Source organism: Poeciliopsis prolifica, unplaced genomic scaffold (assembly GCF_027474105.1).
Source record: "Poeciliopsis prolifica strain line A6 unplaced genomic scaffold, Auburn_PproV2 SCAFFOLD001, whole genome shotgun sequence".
NCBI lineage: Eukaryota > Metazoa > Chordata > Actinopteri > Cyprinodontiformes > Poeciliidae > Poeciliopsis > Poeciliopsis prolifica.
The window spans coordinates 2,352,921-2,369,846 of record NW_026562376.1 but is presented as its reverse complement, the minus strand read 5'-3'; the positions used below and the strand labels follow the sequence as shown (position 1 = coordinate 2,369,846).

General features: G+C 37.2%; 1 protein-coding gene across 2 annotated transcripts in view; it reads left to right on the top strand.

The window, feature by feature from the left end:
• The window catches only part of edc4 (enhancer of mRNA decapping 4), a 31,046-nt gene continuing 14,120 nt past the window's right edge, over positions 1–16,926 (top strand). The window contains exons 1-23 of one of the 2 annotated variants that reach the window (XM_055027863.1): positions 141–198; positions 1,171–1,278; positions 3,600–3,744; positions 3,850–3,961; positions 4,120–4,219; positions 4,757–4,943; positions 6,101–6,248; positions 7,069–7,173; positions 7,336–7,448; positions 7,535–7,618; positions 7,693–7,788; positions 8,312–8,411; positions 9,089–9,269; positions 10,423–10,489; positions 10,808–10,899; positions 11,963–12,147; positions 12,545–12,624; positions 12,706–12,838; positions 13,733–14,022; positions 14,507–14,734; positions 15,670–15,771; positions 15,868–16,011; positions 16,232–16,268. In XM_055027863.1, coding sequence (XP_054883838.1) covers positions 3,602–3,744; positions 3,850–3,961; positions 4,120–4,219; positions 4,757–4,943; positions 6,101–6,248; positions 7,069–7,173; positions 7,336–7,448; positions 7,535–7,618; positions 7,693–7,788; positions 8,312–8,411; positions 9,089–9,269; positions 10,423–10,489; positions 10,808–10,899; positions 11,963–12,147; positions 12,545–12,624; positions 12,706–12,838; positions 13,733–14,022; positions 14,507–14,734; positions 15,670–15,771; positions 15,868–16,011; positions 16,232–16,268 — 2,727 coding nt within the window. In that variant the 5' untranslated portion in view covers positions 141–198; positions 1,171–1,278; positions 3,600–3,601. Of the gene's footprint in view, positions 199–1,170; positions 1,279–3,599; positions 3,745–3,849; positions 3,962–4,119; positions 4,220–4,756; positions 4,944–6,100; positions 6,249–7,068; positions 7,174–7,335; positions 7,449–7,534; positions 7,619–7,692; positions 7,789–8,311; positions 8,412–9,088; positions 9,270–10,422; positions 10,490–10,807; positions 10,900–11,962; positions 12,148–12,544; positions 12,625–12,705; positions 12,839–13,732; positions 14,023–14,506; positions 14,735–15,669; positions 15,772–15,867; positions 16,012–16,231; positions 16,269–16,926 lie in introns of both variants that reach the window. The other variant, XM_055027854.1, reaches the window with a different exon arrangement.

Genomic DNA, 16,926 nt, shown 5'->3' with positions numbered 1-16,926 from the left:
GACAGAACGGAAGTTTGAACGGTTGCTCTGGGTGAACTGCGACCCGCATCGAATTATAACAATATTTTTCCCTCAGTGTTTTCCCAAATCCCCCCCATTTCCCCTCACCCATGGCGTCCAATTCTAACATAGACATCGAGGGAGCGACCCAGCACCTCCGGGACATCCTGAAGCTCGACCGTCCGGGGAGCAGCGCCGGTAAGTGGGGGACGCTGCTCGGCTAGGCCGCACAGGCTAACCCGGGGTTAGACCTCACTGTTTACCGGGGCACAGTTTACCCAGCGGGCGTTTCTTCGGCGACTGGCGTAATATCTCAGTGGAGGGAATATTTTTAATAGCAGTGAATATATTATTTTGTACATTTTAAATCTGTTGAGAATAGATTTTGCTTCGGCCTGTTAGCACCTAGCTTGTGTCTCAGTCTGTTTTCTGGTCGAAATGTGTCCCTGCTGCCAAAACATTTAAATACTCGAGTTTTTCTCCCATTATTATTATTTTTGTTCGAGCTATATTTTTTGTTTAAACTCATTTAATCCCCTTTGAAATATGTTAAAAACGTAATTATGGTAAACTCGAATTCTTGGATAATTTGCGTCATTCAGTTTCTTGATTGGCTGGAAAAGTTCAGTAAATAAAAGTGCATAATAATGGAAATTCTCAACATGTCCACTCATTTTTAGAGTTTCTCAATTATGTAAAAAGGAATGCATGTGGATTAGTAGAAATGCACCAACGTGATTTTTTTAAACCTATAAATCTGTCTGGAAAATGATCTGAGTTGAGCTTACATACGCAGTAGGAACATAGCAGTAGAGGTTCAGAAGACCTCTGCAGGTGTTTCGAATTAATTAGCTGATTAAGGTGTGACACCATATGTTTCCAATATTTAACTTTCATTGTATTCTAAATTTATTAGATGTATTTGAATGTAACAGCTGTATTTTTTAAAGTGGGGGGCTCAGAAAGTTGGAGGGGATACGAGTTAATGCAAAAACAACAAAAAATAGTAATAAATCCAATATTTTTAAAACATAATTTTTTAAAAATACAAAATCTAGTCTTTTTTCCCAAAACATTATTTTAATGTATAAGTTACAATAAGTCATTAAACAGTAGAGGCCGAGTTCCGTTAAGGTTAAATGCTTTTATTTTGTCAACTTCCTTGTTAAGGTAGCTATGGTAACGGAAGCAGTTCTACTTGGAACAGGCTAACCGCAATAAACAGAAGAAAGCATAAAAAAGCAACTCAGTTTTAACTTCACTCGATAAAGAAACAAGGTCAGTAACGCCGATTGAAGAATAATTGTGTTTGAAATGTTTATAGAAAAATCCGGTATTTCTGTGTTAATGCTAGTATTGTACTCATTTAATAAGACATGCATCACAACTGATGGTGGAATCAGTTGTAATTTTTGTTAGTTTTTTTCTTTTTGAACTTTTACATTTCTTGCTGAAATGATCATTTAACAATCAAATTTGACCTTCTCAAAATAGTTGCTCCGTAAAATGTTCTTTGTCATGCTCTCGTTCGTGATTGGCTGCCAGTCAAATTGATCCAATCGCTTTGCTCCTCAAGCTGCAGCAGCTAGCAAGAAACGACCGAACCAGAAAAAGGCCCGCCGTGTAGGACACCGCTTCAAAAATCTCATAAGAACTGTGGAGACTCGATAAATATTACATAGTTTTTTTAAATCAGAAAAGAGGATTGTGGTGAATTTCTTTTAGCAGTTATTATGACATAAACTTCAGTAACGAGAAGCAACGGTCAAACGGAAACGTTGTGCCCGAGAAGAGAAGAGGGGGGAGTGGGCGGCCGCGTTGACCCAGCTGACTCTCTTTCTGTTCAATGTCCGTTCACTGGATCATAAAGTGGATTTGTTACTTCTGAGGCTGAGTGTTTCTGCAGACATGAAGAGCTATGCCGTTCTTTGCCTAACGAAAACCTGGCCAACATGTTACGTCGATTTGCGTTCCTTCATCAGATTCGGTTCCCCCCATCAGATTCGGTTCCCCCAGTCTCCTCGCCGCTCCGCACCGCAAAATACTTGCGTGCCCTTATCGAGACAACTACGGACACCGTGAAAGCCCAAACAACTTGTTTAAGCGACTTGTCTAACTTTTTTCACGTTTTGCAACTGCGCTCTCATAAGACATAAACACACAAGCATACACACATGTATATGAATATACATATATAAAAATACTATATACACTGGCGGGGCTCCAGGGACCCGGGAGTCAGACTTAGAGACTTAGACTTGACTTTATTGATCCCTTGGGAAGACTCCCTCAGGAAATTATAGTTACCAGCAGCTCACAGGATATGACTTCAGGGATTCAAGCCTTTATCACGTCTGATGAGAGCTGTAAAAAGTGAGCCTGCTCCTGTTGAGTATGGCCTATGTAGGAATATATAGAGTAATGCCCCAGGAGATGCCCCAGGAGGCTGAATCCATGGAGGGAAAAATAGCTGCTCAACTCTTCATATCAAGTTGGGATGTTATGAAAAACACAAATAAAATACTATATAGTATTAGTGCCCCTATATAGTAGGGGCAGCCTACTTGTGCCCCTACTATTTAGGGGCACAAGTGGTTGCTAAAAACTTTAAAAGACCGACTCATTTTAGTGACATAGTGGGTGAAAAATGTGCTATATGACTGGCTTTATTTTCACTCTTACATTTAACTTTATGAAACACAAAATTACAAGTAGATCGTCCAAATTGTCTCCAAGTGTATTCAGGGTAAAGGTTGTCACCAGCCGTCCACCAACGTCATCATCAGTCACTTGGCAACAGATGGCAAACTAGCTAGAGCTTTTCTACAGGCTAAGTTAAAATGAATGGAGCTTCATCGAGTGGCAAAATGAAAGAAAAAGATGTTGCTGTGTGCTCAGTTCAACGTGTCAACCAGGCTTCAGGATCTGAGTTGAAATTGATGAAGTGTCAAAATGATCCGATCACTATCCGCAGTTCTAAACTGATTTGAATTTGTGTTGTTTCATCATTAGTGACTACTAGCCTGATGTTTCTGTTGTTTGTTGTACTTCACGTCAGATGGATTTTCAGAATAACATAGTCATAGTAATGGCATAATATTGCAAGAACGCATTATGAAAGATCAATAATCTTTAAATTTGATCAAACATTTAACATTGGAACTGGAAGACATTTTAAATATCTAAACATAAGTAAAACAACAAAAACCACAAATAAAATGGATTTTGAAGTCCATGTAAATACAATTGATCTTTCAATGAGGACTAGTTGAGACCAAAGACTGAAGTCCATATTTTGTGAAAAGAGAGAGAAAAAAAAATACTAAATCGTGCAAATGAAAATTAATGGGCTAATTTTAATTGATCATGTGATTCATTTATTTATTGTTTATTGCAGCAGGCCTAAGTATGAGGCACCTTATGCTTAATGAATGTAATAATTATGGACCAGTGAATGAAAGTAAGCAGAAATATTTGAAGAGTTGATGTTTCTTCTGTACCAACGGAGTTTCCCCAGCTAGAAACTTCTAGAAAAAGGTTGGTTTACTGCTTTCCCTGCTCCTCCTGAAGTAAACATAGCTCTTAATCGTATTTCTCAGATATGCAATCAAGTGACGATCAGAGAAAACTGTCCTTCAACGGAGAGCTGAACGGTTTACTGGGAGCAGGACTACTGGGGAGCAGCATATCTGAATCCACCAGACCCATTTCCACAGACGGCAGCGTCCAGGAGAGCCAGAGGATGTGAGTGGCTCCTCTTCATCTCGATGGCAGCCATTTTGTCTCCATTTATATGAAGACACAGAAGCTGTCAGTCAAACTAGATGGATATTCTCTGTTTTTTTCTAGCTGCCTGACTGGTGATGATGGGAGCACCTGCATCCCCATCGTCTTAAACAATGTGGAGATCGTGGCGAGCCAGGACTCAAGCATCAACAGCAAGGCGCGGGGCAGCAACAAGGTGAGTTTGGATCAGAACCACATTAAATCCTGCTCTCTCATGAGTCTTTACCATTGAGATCATTCTCATTTTGTCCCGATGAAAAGCTAAGAATATTTTTGAGTTATGATTATTCTTATTTTCTTGCTTTTTTAAATCTGATTAAACTCTTCATTCAGGTTAAAATTCAACCTGTCGCCAAGTACGACTGGGAGCATAAGTATTATTACGGCCGACTGATAGCCGTGTCCAACTCCTTCCTCGCTTATGCCATCAGAGGTGAGAGAAGAAACATTTTACTAATTTGCTTTGATTAATAAAAAGATAAAATGTCAGGCACATTTTATTTACCACTGGAAGCAGAAACTACAGATGAGTGTTGTTGGCAGATTCTCCTTTGGACATTTGTGTAAAGCAAAAATAATATCTGAATAAGATAATCTGCAAATCCTTTTCAACCTATGTTCAATTAAATTCACTACAAAGACAATATATGTAATGTTCAAAAGAAAAAAAAATCTTTTTTTTTTTTGCACATATAGCTCATATGCCTGCAAAAACGTTAAAAAAACAAATTTGTTTGGAGCATTTGACAATTTTAACTAGAAGCACACGAGTCAATATTTGTAAAAACCATTTCAACACCATAATTGTAGTGAATTCAATCTAATCTAGATGCAAAAGGATTTGCAAATGATCATATTCTGTTTTGATTTGTGTCTTTCACAACATCCCAACTTGATATGAAGAATTGAGCAGCTATTTTTCCCTCCATGGATTCAGATTCTTTGGTTGATTTTTCCTTTCCTTTTTCAGGAGCCAACAACCATGCTATGATTCGTGTGCTGAGTTTGGACTTCAGCGAGCGCTCCTTGCTGAAGGGCTTCACCGGCGCCGTCACAGATCTTGCTTTCGCCCACCTCGACTCCTCTCTGTTGGGCTGCGTGGATGAGGCGGGAAACCTGATGGTCTGGCATCTCACGCTCACCAGAAGCAAAATACTGTATCCTGATAGGAAGCAGCAGAAAAACACTATGTTTTGGGGTTTTCATTATAGTTTAGTTTTATTTTGTTGTGACTTTTTGTCTGTCTAATTCAGTTTGGTAGATTTTATTAGGTAAATATTGTTTCGTTTTAGTTCAGTCTTTATTAGTTATGGTTGTAATTTTATTTCTTTTTCATACTTTGGTTAATTTCTAGATGCAGAATTCAAAAAGGTCAAACTGCTGCACTGCAAAATCTCACAGAGTAACTTTGGTCTAGACTGTACAGTGCAAATATCTTGCTGCACTTAAAATAAGACAAAACAATTTTTTTTATTACTTTTCAGCAAAATATAGTAGCCTGTTTTAAGTAAATATTTCCTTAATGTTGAAAAAGTACTATTTTAACTGTCAGGTATTTCACTTATAACTTTGGAAAAATGTCTTGCTATAAGTGAAATTGACTGCCAATGAAACAAGTACCTTTTCTACAATTTTATAAAAATTGCTGACTTAAAACAAGCTGCTATATTTTGCTGAAAAGCTTTTTGTAATTTTGTTTATCTTATTTCAGGTGTACTAATATACTTGCTCTAGAAACTGAACCAAAAGTATTTGGAAAGGTTGTGTTTTTGCTGTGTGTATTTTTGAAGATGCCATTTTCAAAAAATGTATTCAGTTATTGTTGAACAACCAACTGACTCAGGCATTTTATCACAACTCTCGCCATTTCCCAGACTAACGTAATCGCCTCCAGGATTATTAAGGACGCTGTAATTTGGCGATAGATGACGTAAACTGCTTGTGTGGTGAAAAAAAATAATTTCACATCAGTTCGAAAAGCTAATAAATTCACAAACAGAAAAACACAGGGTATTATAACTGTGATTTCAGTATGTTTTAGTTGGTTTTATAAACTCACAAAATAGTTTCTGTTTGTTATAGTTTTTCCCCATTAATTAGCGTTTTTATTTATTTCAATTAATAAAAAATGTTTTCTTATTTTCAGTTTTTATTTTGCATTTGATACCTCTATGTATCAAATGCCAGATATCTACTTTTGTTTAATGTTTCCTAAATAACACTAAATAATCTTTAAGATTAAGATCTTGCACTCTGTGACAGCAGAGACGGATGTTTTCCTTCCCATGAGTTTTCCATAACCTGGCCCAAACAGGGATCAGATAGTGGTTCATATTCAGCGTTCAGAAGACGCTCCTCTGAACTCCCACAGACGCCTCATCTGGTGCCCATACATCCTGGAAGACAGCGAGGAGAACCAGGATGACACCAGCCAGACGCTGGCTCTCCTGCATGAGGATGGGGTAACTGGCTCTGAACCCGAATCAGAAAATCACAGAAAATATCCAGGACATTTCAGCAGCTATTCTGTTAATTCTGATTTAAATATTAAAGTAGTTAAAAACAGGATGAAAGTTGTAAAAGGTTAACAAAGAGAGTCTGCCAAACTTGAGGGTTTGCAGTTTGTATGGAAGTCCTTTACTCCCATAAAGGAAAAACAAAATAAAAGTACAATAGGAAGTTATAATTATATGTTTGGAAATGACCACAATAATAAAAGTTCTAATTTCAATTTTAAAAATAAAAAATTTGATGTTCTATCTAAAGTCAAAATTATGAAAAGGTGAGTCATAATTTTGAGATACAAAGTCATAATTACAAGAAAACAATTCATAATTTTGACTTTCAAATTCTAAATTATGAGATTCAAAGCAAAAATGATAAAATATAGATGTTAATTCATAGTTCTGAGGTGCAAAATCGTAATTTCTATGATAAATAATTTTGACTCAATGTCATAATTATGAGATAAAAAGCCATAATTTTGAATTTCTGTCATAATTATGACTAAATAGGTAAAAATTAGGACTTATTTTTTGTAATTATGACTTGATATCTCAAACTTCAAATCTCATAATTCTGACTTTATATCCCATAGTTATGAGTTTGAAAGTTGAAGTTATGATTTTAACATTTGTAATTGTGACTTCCTGTTGTGCTTTTATTGTTTCTTTTGTGGCAGAAATGGACTTCCATAGGTTTGCATTGATGTTAGTAGAAAATAAACATCTTGCTTCAGATTTCTCCATTTTCCTTTGTTTATGTGAACTTTCCCTTTTCCAGGCTGAGGTTTGGGACCTTGAAGTTTTGAGAGCCAATAACAGCAGTTGGCCAGTTGATGCCTCAGAAATCAAAGATGGCCTCATTATAGTCAAAGGACACACACAGGTATCTGGATTTTATATTTCACAAGAAGTCACAGCACAAAAACAACATACATAGAACACAAAATATTTAAAATACAAATACACCTTTTAAGATGTCTTTATTTGGGAAAAGTCTTTGTTTTTTTGCTTTTTGTTTGCTGTTAAAGTATGAAACTGTGTGCAGAGAGTCAGTGAAGGAGCTCTGTCCCCTGATGGGACCGTTTTGGCTACAGCGAGTCACGATGGTTACATCAAGTTCTGGCAGATCTACATAGAAGGAGGACAAGATAAGCCCAGGTAGGAGCGAGGTAGTTAACCGCTGATCATCAGCAACATTTTGCTGCTGATCCAGTTTACATTTCTGCTCCCGCTCTGATGTCCAGATGTCTCCATGAACTCCGACCTCACGAAGGACGTCCGCTCTCCTGTCTTCTCTTCTGTGACAACCACAAACGGCAGGATCCAGAGTCAGTTCGCTGAAATGTTGACGCTCCTCTGAGTTTCTGTCCGGAGTTTCACGGATGTTTTTTTTTTTTTGAAGGGTTCCATTCTGGAGGTTTCTGATAACTGGAGCAGACCAGAACCAGGAGTTGAAGCTGTGGTGCACAGTTTCCTGGACCTGCTTGCAGACCATAAAGTAACTTAAATAATAGATGTTTTTCCTACTTACACAATATTTAATCAATTAATGGTAAGATAAATTGAAATGAGCTCCATAATTTCCATTTGCTTGATTTATGGTTTTCCTCTTTCTACCAAAAAACCTGGATGATAAAAGTCTTCAGTCTGGTGCTTTTGGCTCAACTAGCTCCTTTTTTTGAAGGACAGTTTTGTTTACAGACTTCATAATTCATTTTATTTGTTGTTACTCTTGTTTTATTTATATAATGTCTTCTAGTTTCTGTATTAAATGTTCATTTAATTTGAAACTTTATTGATTTTTAAGAATTTGCTCTTAAACACATTCTTAAAGTTACATTACTTTATAGTGGTCTCAAAACAACAATATTATAGTTTATAATAACTTCTGGGACAATTTATCATCCAACGAATTTTGTTTCATGACAGGCCAAGTGCAGCTCCTAAAAGCAAAACATACAACGTGCAAAGCTTACATTTTTCTTCTATTATACAGATGCTATCCATTCTTCTTCTTCTAGGTTTTCTCCAGATCCATTCAACTCTATGGTTCTTCCCAGTCTCAAGGCCAGTTTAGATCTCGCTGCTGAATACTTGATCCTCACTGATGTTCAAAGAAAGGTAAGTGTAATGTTGAAAGCAGGGCTGAAAATGTTAATCGTGATCAATCGATTGAGATAATCTAATTTAGTAATCGATTAATCATCAGTGCAGCTAGCAAATGTAAAATAAATAATAAGCAAGACGATGCTCTGAGCACAAAGCATAGAATTAGACTGAATAGCTCTGCTGTCATATATTGGGAACATTGTTGCCAGAATTGGGCAGAGTACCCAAAAATTTTACTCATCAAAGTAGCACTACTTTAACATATTTTTATTCAAGTAAAAGCAAAAAGTATCAATTCAAGAAATTACTCAAGTAAGAGTAAAAAAGTATTTGGTAAAAAGTACTGAGTAACTGATCAAATTATCAATCATTTGATATTGAAAAATTACATCTCCAGACTGACCAGATTATAAAAGTTAAGCTGAAATTAACTCTCCAGTGGAAATTAAGTGGAAGTTATGGAATTATAAAATTAATTTCTACTTAACTTTATAATTGTCATTGAAGAATAAAGAAGTTATAATAATTCAAATAAGTAACAAAAAATAAACAAATTTCAACAGTTTTCCCCAAAAAAGTTTCTCCAGTAAATGTAACGAGTTACAACCCGATCTGGAGTTTTTCACCAGATCAGATACAGATGTGGTGCGATGGGCGCCTGACAGTGAATTCATGTCGTCCTCCTTCAGGTCCTCTATGTGATGGAGCTGCGGCAGGACCTGGAGAAGGGCAAAGCGAGCTTCACGGCCGTGTCGGAGTTCCTTCTGACCCACCCTGTGCTCAGCTTCGGGGTGCGTGACGTGACCCACAGCCGCCTGAGGCACACCGAGGTTCTGCCAGCGGAGGAGGAGAGCGAGAGCATGTCGACAGGTGGGAGCTTTCCACATCCACACCTGAAGGCATTTATTCCAGTAAATCTGATTTGGAAAGATTCTCAGATAAAAAAGAAACAAACACATTGGCTTCTTTATGTTATTTAGATTTACTTTAGAACAGAGATATTCAAAGTGCGACTTGGGGGCCATTTGTGGCAGGTTGACTGATTTTGTGCAACCGTAAAAGTTATTGCGATAAACGATAATATTGTTGTTTTCAGACAATTTTCAAGTAATATTATGCTAAAGGCATAATAATTCATAAACACACTCAAAGATCATTAAACTTTAATTTCTATTGAATAATTAACATTGGAACTGGAAGACATTTTGAATATCCAAAATAAATAAAATAGCAGAAACAACAAATAAAATTAATTATAAAGTCTCTTTAAACAAAATTATCCTCTAGAAAAAGGGCTTGTTGAGACTAAACCTCCAGACTGAAAACTTTATCATGCAGTTTTGATAGAAAGAGAAAAACAATAAATCATGCAAGTGGAAATTATTGAGCTAATTTTAATGTATCACGATGAATTGATTTATTGCTTATTACAATTCAAGACAAGACACATTTCTCCCCTTCACCACAAGTAGTTGATGCAGTTGGAGATTTTTTATTTTTACGCTAAACCAGTGCAAAATTATTAAAGACCAACAAAAGATTTACCATAGAAAATGTTGGCAACATGTAAATCCAGCATATAGATTTGATGCATCCCGATCTGCTTTTAATAAATGTCTTAAACTTGGCCACATGATTTTCAATAAAAGTGATTGAAACTGTGTTTTTATTGCTCCAAAAATGTTTCATTATTTCATACTTTAGAAATATTTGCAAGACATTTTGCTGGGCTTTTTCCTCCTTAAACCCTGTTCAGAATCTACACATAGAACAAAAAAGATTTATGGAAAAACAAGCACTTTTGTTCTTTAACTAAATTTTTAGCACTAAGTTGCTCACAGTTAACTTCACATTAGGTAAGGAAGAGGACTCGGTGTAGTAAAAATACTGCCACCTGCAGGTGGGAATTAGCATCACTTAATGGTCAATGTTTTGACCAGAAAATGTGGAATAAAATCAGAAAAATTAAATACAAACATTCATAGGCTGTGATTTAACCAGCTTTTCTTGCTTTCTCCACTAGAGGGCACTCAAGGACCTGCAGAGTCCAAATCTGGGATCCAAATTAAACTCTACTGTGTTCACACAAAGTAAGTTTTCTTCTACTGTTTGTCAGGATGCGGCTAACCTGATGGTAAAAGAATAAACTCTAATTTTTAAATGACATTAAAGTTGATAAATGTAACTATTCATTTATCAAAAACAGTAAAATGCTTGAAAACTATTAACTTTTTCAATCCAGAACAGTGACTACAGTTATTTATGTAAAATCAATCAGCAGAGTCACTGCAAAAATTGTTATTTTAGTGTTTATTTGTTTGCAAAGATTAATCTTTGTAGTTTTGGAGTAAAAAAAGGTTTAAATCAACATTTCCCTGAATGTGTTTGTCTCCATGTTTGTCTTTCAGGAGTTTGCAGGATGTCCAGATCTGGTTTCAGCCCAACGCAGGGTTCAATACGTCAGGTTTTCTTCCCCACTCTGACTCCCAAGATGGTTTTGGTAAGTCAATGTTGAACTGTGCAATTAAATTAGGTTAAGTTTGCTGATTCATGGACACATCAGTACCAGTTAATATAATAAGAAGAGGCAGAAAGACATGACGGAGGGACAGACGGATAGAAAGGCATTAAAGAAGCAGTAATATGGAAGCTTTCCGGTCGACTGAGCTATGTGTGTTTTTTTTTTTGTTTTTTTTATTGAGTAATCTTCTCACTGTTGGAACCCTGCCAGTGCAAACAGAGTAGAGCCTCATGTTTATATAAGGTTGTTTCACTTTCTGTTCAGGGCTGCTTCGCAGAGATACATGATACATCGGCATTAGCATCATTATTGATTTGTCAGGGATTCACAGAAATCTTATTTCTGTTAACTGAAACTATATATTAACTATATGCGACAGTTCCCACTATCGCATATATTGTATTCATATATATATACATATACTTCCCTAGCCGATTACAACGCTCAATAATTTAATGGTGTTTTAATTGAGTTAATCAATTGCTTTTTAATTGAAAATCACATATCAACAAAATAATCAACATTTTGATATTTTTGTTTTTAATCTGTCATTTAGGTTCTTCAGCAATCAGATTGGAGCAAAGTACTTTCAAATGTTTCAAGAACTCCTGATGATTCATGGAGCTTCTTTAGAAATCTGGACTGTGGCGCTGACACTTATAGCTTTAGCTGCTACATGCTTGGCATTGAGATGCTATTTTAGGCTTGAATAGCTTTGCAGATAGGCTAACTCCTTTTAGCACAACTTGAACATAACTACAGTCCTTTTCAGCATCCAATCAAATCAGTTTTTGAGACAAAAATGAACCCTGTTGGACCGAGAGAAACCGCTATTAGGAGATGTAGCATGTGCGTCACATTTTCAACCAGAAACACACAAAAGAAAATCTGATTGTATTTTTAAAAAAATGTTGATGCATTAAGATCTTCACAATTAATTAATTCAGGATGCTAAACTTAAGTGGTAAATATCTGTTATGAGAATGATATCAGTCCAGATTGTTTTCTGTCTTTAATTCTGCTTCGTGCTCGTTTTTCCCAGCTGGGTTTTCAGACCACCTCACCGACCAGAGCTCCGACAAAGACTCTAGAAGCGGTTCGCAGTCCGACCTTCGGAAGATCCCCTCACTTCCTGTACCCTCTGACTTCCTGTCTAACTCTGGACCATCCGGTGGGCCGATGCCCAAGCTGATGACCCCCGACGCCTTCATGACACCAAGCACTTCGGTACTGATTGTAACTCCAAACTTTTAGGACATCATTTGCAGAGTTGGGGAGCAACATTTTTTACCACGTTGTTACTTTTACTTGAGTAATCAAATTATGAAGTACTGCCACTAAATTAGATGTTTTCTTTTTACTCTTAATTTTTACATATGAATTAATTTATGTTATGATTAGTTACTCAGTGCTTGAATACACTTTTCTCCAAGTACTTTTTTTTTACTATTTCTCAAGTAATTTCTTGGACAGCTACATTTTACTTTTACTTGAGTAAAAATATGTTGAATTAGTGATACTCTTGAGTAAAATTTTTAGGTTTTCTATCCATCTCTGGTTATTTATAATTTTTTGTAACTCTGCATATTTTTGACAGAATTATAAACATTTTGTGACTCGATAGGTTCCTGCGTCTCCTGGCAGCAGCGCCAGCAGTCTGACTATTGTTACAGCCATCAGCAGTAACTCTGACTCAACAAATAGGTGAGCATCTCTGTGAATATTATTGACATTTATCACAGAGAGCACTTCCTCCATATAATTTCTGGTGATTTGTTTCTGCAGAGCCATGGACGATGTCAGTCAGAGTCCTATCAGAGGAGAAAACAATGGCGGCAGCAGTTTGGGACTCTCTGTCGCCACCAGCAGTCCGAGGGTTGCACCTGCAGTTCTGCTGACGGGCCTGGAGAACCTGCAGGTAAGACATAATGCCGAGTTCTGACTGCTTCTCAAATTTCACTTCCTAATCGATAAAATTCCTGTTATGGATGTTTTATTAAAATGTAAAAAAGACCTTTGTTACAAAAATGAAAACTCAGTTCAATTTCACAAAGAAATTGCTGTTACTACATTTTAGACAATAACATATTCATTCTCTCATTTAAAAATTAATTTTATTAATTGCTAAAATGCATATTTTAATGTATTTTTAATATTATACAAAAACCTTAAGTTGTTAAATTAAAAATCTGGACAATGTGTTAAATTGTTTAGCCGATTTATGCTGTAAATCACTAAGAGATGATTAACAACATGCTGGAATAATCAATTACTAAAATTGCTGTTAGTTACAGAAAAGTTCCATGTCTTCAATCTCTTTGAAGCTTTTGGTAATTCATCAATCTGTATTTGCAAAGTAATATAAAAGTAAAATGATCTTGAGCTGCAAAACACAAACGACTGCAACTAGCAATTATTTTAGTTATTGATCATTTTGACGATTAGTGGGATTAACCACTTCAGCTTATTTTATAAAATTTAAAACTATATAAAAATGCTAAATCATTCACTTTTTAAGTAGGAAAACAAATATTTTGTTGCCTAAAATGCAATAGCAGCGTTCCTTTAGTGAATGCTTGACCACTTGTACCAATAAATGCATCTGCAGCTTAAAAGCACTTCTGATAGCAACATGTGAAAAGCTCAGGTGATTATTTTTTATTATCTTTTGCACCTTTTGGATTGCAAAAGGTGCTTAATGGGATATTTATATTTATTTATAATTTTACAGAATGTAATTTATTTAAGAGATGCTTTGTTTTGAACTTACTGATCATCAGGATAAACAGCTGTTTTCTGTATTTTCCTCCAGGCTCTGGCTTGCCCCAGCAGCCCTCTGGGCCTCGACTCACCTCAGGTCCCAGATTCTCCCCTGCTGCCGCTGCTGGCTTCGCCGACCAGGGCCCGCTCCCCAGACGTCATCTCCTCTGCCTCCACCGTGATGTCGCAGGACATGCCAGAGATCGCGACGCAGACGCTGCAGCTGCAGCGCAGCCACGGCCTGGAAGCCCTGCAGCTTCCTGCACTGCAGGCAGACAGCATGGCCTCCGCTGCATGTGCCCTGCACCTCCTGACGTCGCCGCGCTCCGCCACCAACAACGGGTACAAATAACCAGGCAGCACTCATTGATTCAGGAGCCTGTTTGCTCATTCACTCTTTTGCTCTTCCTTTCTTTTTATTTTTCTCTTTCTGATTTTCTTTTGCTTGTTTGGTTCTTTTGTTCGTTCCTTCAGCTTGTTTGCTCTCTTTTTAACTCTTGCTATTTCTTTCACTCTAGCTACTACTCTTTTGTTCTTTTGCTCGTTTTTTTTTTTTCATTCACTTTTTTTCCCTTGTTCATTGTTCACTTTCTATTTTTTTCTCATTCCTTTGCTTTGACTTTCTTTTACTCTTTTGAAACTCAAATATTTCAGCAGAACAAATCCAAGAAAAAGAAACATAACTACAAACGCTGAAATTCTAACAAAGATTATTAGTAAAACACAAGTGTTTGAAAACGAGGCAGGTAGAATCATCGACCTGTTTATCACTGATGTCTATTGTAATAAATCAGAACCAACTTTGTTTTTTTCTTTTGTCTTGTAGTTTGTTGCCCCTTGAACTCGGAGGTGCTGAGGGGTCGTCAATGGCAGACGATTCGGAGTCCAGACTCGGTAACAAACCGTCTCTTCTGGAGAACACGTTGTCGCAGGAAAACACTGGGGTCAGCGGAGGGTCGTCGGATGGCAGCGTTAGCCACACGTCATGGCCAGCGGCTCCAGACATCACCAGGGAAACCAGGAACAGCCTCAGGGACAACGGGCTGGGAGAGTGGTCAGTCTGTTTCACCCCCTTTCTTCAACCCTTATGAAAAACTAAAGAGAACACGACTCATTGGACTGAAAATAGGATTTTTCTTTCCATCACTTTAATTCCCAAAGTCTGTAAATCTGCTGAAGATAGTATAACAGGTTTCTTTTTTTGTCTGAATGCTGCTTCTCCATGTTTGGTTTTGGGGATGCAGAGCAGAACCACAAGACCTGAGAGACCTGGAAGGTTGATACAACACCAGCAAATCTTTTGTGTATTGTGGTGCGAAGCTGTTCAGTGATTATAAACTAACAACAGTGTTTTAACATCTATTCTCTCTTTGAAAGGATTGTAGAACTGGGCAAGGTGCTCCATCATCCTGGTTTTAGTCAAAACGACAGCAGCAGCGGTTTAGAGCAGCTGCAGACTTGATTTGTTTTTGTTTTTTTTAGAACTTTGAAGGCCCTGCTGCAGACATTGATGCGACTAAATATAAACCATGGACATGTTTCTCTAGATCTTGTTTCTGCATTTGTGCTCTAATCCTGGAAATGTTATTCAGGTGACAGAAGGCCAACTTTGTAACTGTCTTTCTGTGGTGTTAAAGGTTCAGGTCAGAGTCCATCACTACACTATAGAAAAACTTATTTTAGTCTCTTATTGGGTTCAAATATCTGATAGACTGGTTTGGCAACACACTCTCTTCATCTGGTTTTCATGTTTCTTCAAAAAAAAAGAAGCTTTGCAACATTAATCCTGGAGATGTTGTTCAATTGATAGAAGGCCGACTTTGTAAATGTCATGTAACAAGAAACTACAGATCAGGCTGAAACCTGGCTCTGAAGCTTCAGAGCCAGGTCAGGTTAATAACTGACTCTAGACAGCTCCGCTTTAGGCCCAAAGATAAAAACTTCAAACTTTGTTTTGTTCATTAATTAATTGTTTCACCTGTCTTACAGTTTGCGAGACGAGTCGAGCGAGCGCCGCCTGAGCTCTCCTTTCCACCGGCGCTCCTACCACCTCCCCCAGAATGACAGCCAGGATGTCGGCGCTGACCAGAGGTGACGCCAAGTTGCTCAGCTTCTTTCACTACATGATTACAGAGACTTCCTCTGAAGCTGCGGTCGCTGTTGAAACTTTGACATTTCTGTGTGCAGCGATCCTGATGACGAGATCGCCAGCCTGGCTTCATCCTCTGGGAACTGCGGCTCTCGCTCCTCTCACAGGATGCCAGTGAAAGACTGGAAGAGCTCGCCACGAGCCTCGCCGAAACTGAAGAGGAAACTCAAGAAAGATGACGGGTATGTTCAAAACTAAAAAAGCAAAATGTCCGCTTGATTATTTATCTGTTTCTTGATGTTAAAACTTCTTATTTCTCTTTAAATTTGCTAAAGTTGTAATGAAAATGGATGCAGCAGTTAAGAAAATGCAGAATAAATAATTTAATTTAGTTTTATTACTGATAATAATTGTCTTAAATGTTGTTTACACATTTTGAGGAACGTTTTCTTTCATTTCCAGTGACTCTTCTCAGCCCAGACACATGGATCCTGGTCAGGTACAGGCGGCTAATCACTAGTGACATTTAATTAATTTCATCTACTTCAGTAAATTTGAAAAAATGTAATTTTAGCACTTTTTAGTATGTTGTACTTTTTACTTGAGTAATTTCATTATGAAGTATCTCTTGTCTTACTTGAGTAAAATTTCTGGGTTTTCTACCCACTAAATGAAAAACAAACATGTTTTGACCAGACACAAACAGATGCCTGCAGGTTTTGTTGAATTTTCATAACTTCAACAATAAAAAGGACAAATTTTATGTTGTCTAAAAACATAACATTGTGTTGTCCTTAAAATACTACCATTTTCACTTAATGTTTATTTTGGTCCATCTGCAGCAGCTTTTCTTGACACACGAGGGGTTAATTTCTGCCTCAAACATTGATCTGATTGGATGCTGAAACAATGTATTATTGTGTTCAAGTTGTGCTGAAAGTAGTTAACCTGTCAGAGATGCTATTCAAGCCTACAAAAAGCATCTGAATGCTACCCATGCAGCGGTAGCAAAGACACTCACTCAGGGAGCTAATGTCGGCATCCACAGTCTTCAACCTAAATAACCGATTCGGGTCATATGTCTAAATTTACCCTCAAAAAGGGTTTTTGAATTGAGAATTTGCTTATTTTGTCAAGTTTTGAATAAAACGCAATGA